The 8,392-nt window shown below is 29.8% G+C and overlaps 1 protein-coding gene and 1 long non-coding RNA gene across 2 annotated transcripts in view; one reads left to right on the top strand and one right to left on the bottom strand.

The window, feature by feature from the left end:
• Window positions 1–23: 23 nt before the first annotated feature.
• LOC111619572 (28S ribosomal protein S24, mitochondrial-like) lies at window positions 24–4,034 on the top strand. The gene is made up of 3 exons (XM_023361318.1): window positions 24–248; window positions 3,078–3,258; window positions 3,706–4,034. Exons 1-3 carry the CDS (start codon window positions 207–209, stop codon window positions 3,993–3,995), a joined length of 513 nt encoding a protein of 170 aa, XP_023217086.1. The 5' UTR covers window positions 24–206; the 3' UTR covers window positions 3,996–4,034.
• LOC111619574 overlaps window positions 3,823–8,392 on the bottom strand; it is a 32,012-nt gene continuing 27,442 nt past the window's right edge. Inside the window, exons 2-3 of the long non-coding RNA XR_002755791.1 lie at window positions 4,073–4,148; window positions 3,823–3,923 (exon numbers count right to left, since the gene is read on the bottom strand). This is a non-coding gene — a long non-coding RNA (uncharacterized LOC111619574). The remainder of the gene's footprint in view (window positions 3,924–4,072; window positions 4,149–8,392) is intronic.

Raw genomic sequence — 8,392 nt, 5'->3', positions numbered from 1 at the left:
TCAAAAGGGAAAAGATCAGAGGAAATTTCTTATTACGGAATCTTTCTACTCTTTCGAAATTAAATTTAATTATTTGTACTTATTATAATTAACGGTTACGAATATAATTTTTATAAATTAATTAAGTTTATTTTAAATTCTAAAAGAGGTTTATAGGGAAAATTGCTTTAAGGTTTTGAGTTGGAGGTTATTTTATGTAAAACAAAATGGCGACCTCCTTGTGTCGTTTAGGATGCAAAACAAATTTGGTAAAATTTGTTGATTTTTACATTAAACACCAAATTTTTTTTATATCTAATGAATATATAACCTGTAATTTAACATATTCTACACTTATAACTAAAATAAAAGCGGATTATTTCCATTTATTACTTTATATATGTAAGTTCACGTGTATAACAACTGCATTCGTTATTTTAACTTACTTTGTATTAATGAAACAACTTAAACGCTTATAATATGATATCTAAACAGCTATTTGTTTGATGTTAGGAAAGTTTAATGGGTCATTGTTCAGTTTTGTTTTGCTGATGATTAAAAAAAGAATGTTTATTATTTAACAAATAATAATGTCCTTGTCCTACTGAAACAATGAAAAACAAACTTTCTCCTTCAATATCCTTGCATAGATTCTACATTTGCATGTAAACATTACAGATAAAATGAACTTTGTTTGGTTAATGTTTACTGAATCGAGCACTTATCAATAGTTATTTGCATAAAACAATCAATAAGGAGTTCTACTTACCTAATTTCATAATGTCCCATTTTAGATAACTGTTTTAAGTGCAAGAGTATGGGAATTTATTCTTATTTATGTCTGAAATATTATCATTTGAATCATAATTGTATTATAAATAATTTTAAAGTTTTGTTTGACAGTATGCAATATGCTGCTGAATGGCTAGATTAGAAATTGCACAAATGTAATAAAAGTTTATTGTTATATTGGTATATAGAATACTAATTTCAACTTGTTTTAATTTGCCTTTGGATTAATGTACTTGTGCATATTTAAAAATAGGTTCTTTAACAAAAGAGGTAATAATGTTAGCAGTGCAAAATAATAAATTTTCTTTAAAATTTATAAAGCAAAGAAAAGTTAAAAATTTAGCATAATTTATTAAGAATAAATGTTTTCTGGCCATCTTCAATAGTTATTTTCAGGTACTAAATTGGAATATATTCCTTCTGGAACCTGTTAATGATTCCTTACTTTATAACTGTTATATTTATCTGGTTAAAAGTTTTTTAAAATTTATATTTTCAGTCATACAATTGGCAGATTTTTTAGTTATGAATAGTGCAAAGTAATTTTTTATGCTCAATATCTAGTTATTCCTCATTAAAAGTTTTGCTGAATCAATAAATTATTATAATAGGATAATTAAATAATAATTTCAGGTGTGCAAAGCAACTGTTTACCACAGGTGCACAAGATCTTAGCTACAAGTCTATTTTCAAATTGTTTAATAACAATTTCAAGATTGCTACATGATTAGTGCTTTAAATCTTAACAGAAAATTATCATCAATCTGTGCTCATTAGTTTAAAAAATTTTCTTTATTAGTACACAGTAGCAAGTTACAACAAGGCTTCTTTCATGCAATTTCGTTACAGTTTGCGAGTTTGTGTGCCAATATTCAATTGAAGTTTAGCTTAAAAATTTACTGTCTAAATTTTACAAAGTTGTAACTCGAATGTTACATGTAAATTAAACATTGTAAAGTCATATTTATCATCTTTAGATATAAATAAACTATTAAGTTAGAACTGTAAATTACATTTAACCTACCCTAACTGGGCATGCAATAAAAAAAATATACTAAATAACTAAATGACACATCCTCTTGTGATAACGCTGCACTGGAACAGTGAGATTGAACTGGTTCAACAAGTTACAAAAATTAATTTTTTATTTTAAATTTATATGTAGATCAGCACAATCAAATATCTGGTATTGGAAAAATGAAAGCTAGTCAAATTAAATAGAAAAGTGAATGTGATTAGTGAATAGACAATCTGCCAGATTATCCATTGGGCTTTATATTATGGAGAGTTTAGGTAAAGTTATAATGTACAAGTTTGAGTTGTTAAGAATCTGAATGTTTTATAGGAAAATAAAGGACAAAAGTTACAGTAAATAGATTAAACTTTAAACCTTTAAATATGTAAATGAGTTCTTTCATAAGTTGAAATTATTAAAATTAATAAGTCCTTTGATTACTCATTTAAGCAATTCACATAGTTAATTGACTTCTGGGCCTTCTTGTATATTAAAGTATTTATTATAACAATGTAAATTTGGTAAGACTTTAATGAAATCAAGAATTTACAAGCAAATATAATCAAACAAATTTTTTCAAGTTTTTTTCAAACTTGAGGTTGAATTTATGAAAAATGAAAATTATAAATATTTTTAATATAATAAATAAATTAATTAATTCATGTTATTTCTCTATACAATTATATAGAAATGAATTATGCAAAATGGGAAATCTATAGTTACTTGTACAAAAACTTGCAACTAATTTGAGAAAAAATAATTTATAAATTGTGGAAATGCTAAGCTGCTTTCAAATATGTTTTTAAAATGTAGTTAGGAATTTATTGAGAATAATATCTTGTCTAGTCAGATTGGTTTTTTTTTATTTTTTCCTTCTGTTAATACAGTATTTTTGATACATTCATCCAGTTTTTAAGCTATGTTATCATATTTTATCTTTTATTTCTCTTGCTTTAGCTACCAAACTGGAAACTATGTATGATAAAGTCCAATTATAATGATTAGAAACAGATAAAATAATTTTCCTCATAGTTTTATCTCATATATTTATAGATCAAGTGGTTGATTTTTATATTTTTTTCTCTGTTCTTAATCTGCTTCTGTGACATCTTTTTCACGTCATTTATATAGATTCGTATTTGAATAATGTTTTGAAATGATTTGGTACAATGCATTAATAAGTGGTATTTTTAAGAAATACTTAAGTATAAGACAGAATTGCTCATAAATTTTATTTGTTATAAGTTTTTTTTATACAGACTGTTACATCCGCAATTTTCTTACCTTTCAGATTTTTAAGCATTGTTTGTGGCTTCGCCCAAACAGAAGTATACATTTAACTGCTGCCTTGGAAAAAACACAAGCAGGAAAATATAAGGTGTCCCTCAATCATGACAAGCCATTAACTTATGAACAGGCAAATGCCCCTCATAGGATTGGCCATCGCAAAGCTTGGAACTCCTGGAACACGAGTAAGCTCATAAAATCTTTAATATCCTTGTTGAACTTTTATTTTTATGCACTTTTAATATATCAACAAGACAAAATTTCCATCCTAAAATGCTTGCGTGTTTTAGTTATCTGAAAAAAATGAAATCCTTGCATTTTTTTTTTGGAATTGATTTGTAGGAAAAAATGCTGTTGATAAAAGGAAAGAATTTATTCGGCAGTGATGCATATTACATTTATGTGCATGCATTTTTACTTGATAGTTTCTCGTTATTTTTATTTTTTGACCAAAAGCAATTTAAGATCTTTATCTACAAGGAAATGATTTAAAGATTTTGTATGATTCTTGAACCTTATAATATTTTATCAAATAATAAGAATACAAATAACTTACAAGTTACAAAAGATAATTTTTCCTCCTCTTTGCATACAATTATAATAGTGTAATAATTAATTTTTTATTGACTTAGGTTGTCTGTTGGATGGACCTAGAGCTTCAGAAACTGCAGTTGAGGATATCTTCATAAGAAAATTCATGTTTGGAACGTGGCATAGACTTTTTCTTTCAGAAGTCATCATCAAGCGGAGGCATAACATGATTTTTATTGGTGGACTCATCAAGCAGGCTCTCATTCCAAGGAAGATATATTTTCTTATCGGATATACAGAAGAAATATTGAGTTACATCCTAAAATGTCCAGTTAAGTTAGAGTTACAGAGTGTAGAAAACCCAAAAGATGTTATCTTTAAGTATATTTAAATTGATTATAATTAAAATTAGATCTTTAATAAACATCAATTAAAATAAATACACAAGTGTATAATACATGTACTAACTTTTGTAAATCACACTTGCATAAATTTCTACATGGTTGCCAGATAACACCATTTTCCACTTTACTTCAGCCAAGTGCTGCATGGATATTTAAAATTCAAAAAATACAAATATTGGTCATTGAACCACTACAGTTCTACTAGTTTAAGTACAGTAAGGCTTCTGTTTTTTCATTGCCGACAAAAATTATGGCGAAAGCTCAGATCAGAAAGCAGCAAAAAAAAAATAATAATAATAACTATTTTGCATTTGACGTCCCGAAACCGTACAAGGCAGCGAGACATCAATAGGGTTTCAACCGTCGACGATTCCTAATTACGATACCAGTCCTCCTAATGATTGGCAACCCGTCACTCGAAAAACTGATTAAGTCACATCACAGAATGAGAGGTCCCACCTAGATTAATTTAGAGATTAATATTCGCCCTTCTCTGGCGGAAAGTCAAAGTGCCAGGGTCGCTCACACTTTTAATTTCTACTCAACAGCACACCTGATATGGGTTAGATAATATCTGGCAGATTAAAATACCGTTAGTTATATGGCCAACAGGATTCTATCATTAGCAGGGTTATAAAAGTAAAAGTGTGGCATCTCATCCGTGTCTATCTTTACTCATTAAATTATTATTTAAAAAAAAAAAAAAAGGCATTTGATATCAGTTTGTGAAGATAGGAGGGATATTGCTTGAGGTGTTTATTTCTTAAAATACTTCAGGTTTTTGCATACAGATGGCAACACTACTGAGTGAATGCCTGAATCATCCTGACATCCCTGTTAATGTTACAATGGCACAGATGCTATAGATCCAGGTTACAGCGTGGATTTTTGAAGTCTAGGTGCTACTTTTGATCCCTAATAATCTGTCAGTAAGGCTTTAAGAATTTTTCTCACACTTGAAATGTGTTAAGAATGAAAATCACTTGTTTTTTGAATAAATTTAAAGCTGACCGACTAACTTGATAGCCGGAAATACATCGCTTCATTAACAGCAAGGAGGAGGCTATCTCGACAGGATGTCGAGTTAGAGACAAGATCGAAGAGCCCCGCCCCGTTTATGGGAAGTTTTACTACCGACCTATTTCGCGCGCCGCAGGTCAAGTGTGGGCCATCGTCTGACCCCCGAAGGGTCACAGAGCACACCAATGTAAAAATAATCAAGGTCGCTTCCCGAATGAAACGAATACCAAAGTCTCCCCAATTCTGGTTACGACGGGGTCGAGATGTGACGTCACGGATTACTAGAAAACTTTTCTGTGTTGGTTTTTCTCTACTCGAACAAGACGATTTTCCGGTTGAGGGGTCGCCAAATCGCGACAATCGAAGTGAAAATATTTTCGAATTATAGAGGTTATTGGCGGTTAACCCCCCATCGATCTGTCTGGACAGGTACGTAATGGGGATGCGGTTTAAGTCTACAACTTTCCTCCCCATTCTGTGGTGGGAGTCTGCAACTTTACCGCCCTCAGAAGGGGAACTACGCAATTTCGGTATGGATTAACGTAGTTTTATTGGTGCGGATTATTCATAGATGGAAAAGGACATAGCTTTAGAAAAGATACGGCCTCGCATATTTGAACTTATTCCTACGAGGCGGAGCATAAAGGGCCTTATAGCTTAGGATCATAACTGCATAGAGAACACAATACAGGCCCTTGAACTCTCTCCACGTTAGCATCTCTGCTTTATCGGGGTTGAAAGAAAGGGATTTTTGCTGACTTTCTCCATCATTTTGTAACGCGTAATTCTAGAAAGTCCTTTTTTTTTAACGTGACTCAATGCTTCAGCAAACTTTCTAGAGAAGTGAAAACTGGTTAAACATTATCGAAAGCTGGAGGGGATGTACACAGGTGTAATGCGCTCTGCTTCTGTAAACACGTGCTAAGCGATTAGACCAGGTGTGCTTCGGACACCAAAGAAGAAAAGTGGTGGTAACAGGTGATGCTATCCGGTGTGAGAATGCAGGTCAGACATTACTATCTTAATTGCTTCCCTTTGCGATCACACATCTGCAATTTAATTGGGTCATTGACTCGTTCTTCGCCGCTAATCTAGTTATGTGTTCCAATATGCCCAATGACGATTTATTTGGCACTTATTAAATCGCATGTAACGTTATTGATGACGTGTGAAAAGGATACTTCTTTACCTTTCAAACCTTTTTTTTCGTGTGTGAAGACAAGAACATTTGTTAGGCTCTAAATGAGCTTTAGGACGGAAAAAAACTCTATTATGTGTCTTGAACGTCCGCCATTTTACAAATGACACAATAAAGGAGTTGGAAATTCTAAAATTATAGAGAGAAATTTCGTTTAATTTGTTGGAAAAATAGAATTTCATAAATTCAGGAAGGTATTTTTCCCTGAATTTTTCAATTATTTTTTATTTGTACTACAAGATTTTTAAAAAAAGATGATAATTTTTTTCTAACTTAAAATTGCTGAACAGGCAAATTTAATTGAAAATTCTCTAAAAATTTTCTTGCAATCAATTTAATGGATGAATTAGTCAAGATTTTAAAACAAAAATTGCCTTTTTTTCCTCATAAATCTGATAATTTTGAAGCCTTAGAAAAATTATTTTAGAGCAGGGTTGAACAGACACAATATAAATTTAGCAAAAAGTTAATAAAAAAAAAACATATTTAAATTTTATAATTTAACAAAAATAAAAAAATTCTTAAGTCTGAGATAAATAATGATTAAAACATGCATAAAAATACTCATATAAGATGTGTTATGACATACTTCCACTCTGTCATTTCTATAAAAAAAATCATAGATGTTTGCAACTCCCTAAAAATGAATTGTTTCTCTGATTTATAAATTAAAAAGTATAAGTTAATTGTATACAAAGTGTTGAAAGTTACAGAAATAATGTCCACACAGGTTGTGTGTATACATAAATATGTAATGTTATGAGTCCTGAGAAAGATAAATGTTGGAGAGACAGGGTCTCCAACATTAACAATCCTAGGAACTCTGAAGGGGCTTTGTAACAGAAAAATACAGGGACTCTTACATACACATAATCCCTGAGACTAAATACAGTAATTATTGGAGAGTTCCTGTTAACCCTGTGAAGGATCACAGGAACTCTAAACGCCTAACAAGTTTACATATATACAATGTTTTAGTTTTAAGGCAACTTCTATGAGATATATGCCCTATATATAGCCTATATATATAAATCCTTAAATGTAAAACAAAGGGAATTGCATAAAGGACTCTCCTATGAGATGCAAATTACGAATTCTATCTGTTTTACAATCATGCTTCAAATCTATGTGATTTTATGGCTTTAAATTCTAGATTTTTTAAAAATCTCGAATAAAATATAGTTTAAAGTACAGAAAAACCTTTTATTATTACGTTACTCTTCCAGAAAAAGCATCACCTGTGACGATTCGCTACTAGAAAAGTATCGTTTGGATTGAGATTCAGTGAATTACAATTAAATAAAAATTTATTTAATTGTCATTAAATTAATAATAAAAAATAAAATGAAAAAAAAATCAGTAGTTCATAAATTAATAAAACCGGTTATCTACTCATTTTTATTTATAAATTCAACAATGCATTTATTTATTTATTTTATTTTATTTTTTCTTAATTTTTTCCTGTCGTCGAGTAAAGAGATGCTCTAATGATTATAAAATAATAATAATAAATTTTTCCACAGTTTACTTTATATGGTGTGGGGTATTTTCCGTGACATAAAAGTCATGTGATATTTAGTAAAAAAACATTGAAAATAAAGATGGCTTCTGGCTTTACAACAAAGAATTAAAGAATCATTTCCAATAAAAATCTAGAATAATTACATTCTAGACTTGTTTCAGGAAATTTATATTCTTTAATCTATAATTTAGAACAAGTGTGGAATGTAGATAACTTCTGTAATCTAGAATATACAGTAGATTATAGTTTTGATGCTGTATAAAATCTAGATAACAACAAAACACCGCATTTTTATAATCTAGTATTATTCTAGGTAGTGCGAAAATTCTATATATTAACTTCTAGAGTAAATCTATAAGCTCTAAAAACATTCTAGATTACACAGTTTTCTATATCCTATATAATATAGAATGTTCGTATGTTCCTAGAAAATGTCGAAATACTATAACTCTACAAATTCTAGACTATAAAACTATAAAATTTAGGGTTCTCTATAACCATAAAATTTGGAATATTCTATATAGAATATAGATATAGAACAGGGATAACGCCAAATGTATCTTTTTTCTGTTCTAGAACTGTGCTAGAATTAACACCAAAAATAGCATTATTAAATGGGCTTTTTTGGGTTTAATGCAGTCTCC

Source organism: Centruroides sculpturatus, unplaced genomic scaffold (genome assembly GCF_000671375.1).
Source record: "Centruroides sculpturatus isolate CEXI.00-Female unplaced genomic scaffold, Cexi_2.0 scaffold261, whole genome shotgun sequence".
Classification (NCBI taxonomy): Eukaryota; Metazoa; Arthropoda; class Arachnida; order Scorpiones; family Buthidae; genus Centruroides; species Centruroides sculpturatus.
The sequence above is the reverse complement of the archived record's forward strand: the minus strand, read 5'-3'. Positions and strand labels throughout refer to the sequence as shown.

Coding starts and splice junctions, on each gene's coding strand:
- LOC111619572 (XM_023361318.1), top strand. CDS start 207: ATGGCGACCTCCTTGTGTCGTTTAGGATGCAAAACAAATTTG. Junction 249..3,077: donor TAGGATGCAAAACAAATTTG/GTAAAATTTGTT, acceptor CTTACCTTTCAG/ATTTTTAAGCATTGTTTGTG. Junction 3,259..3,705: donor TTGGAACTCCTGGAACACGA/GTAAGCTCATAA, acceptor TTATTGACTTAG/GTTGTCTGTTGGATGGACCT.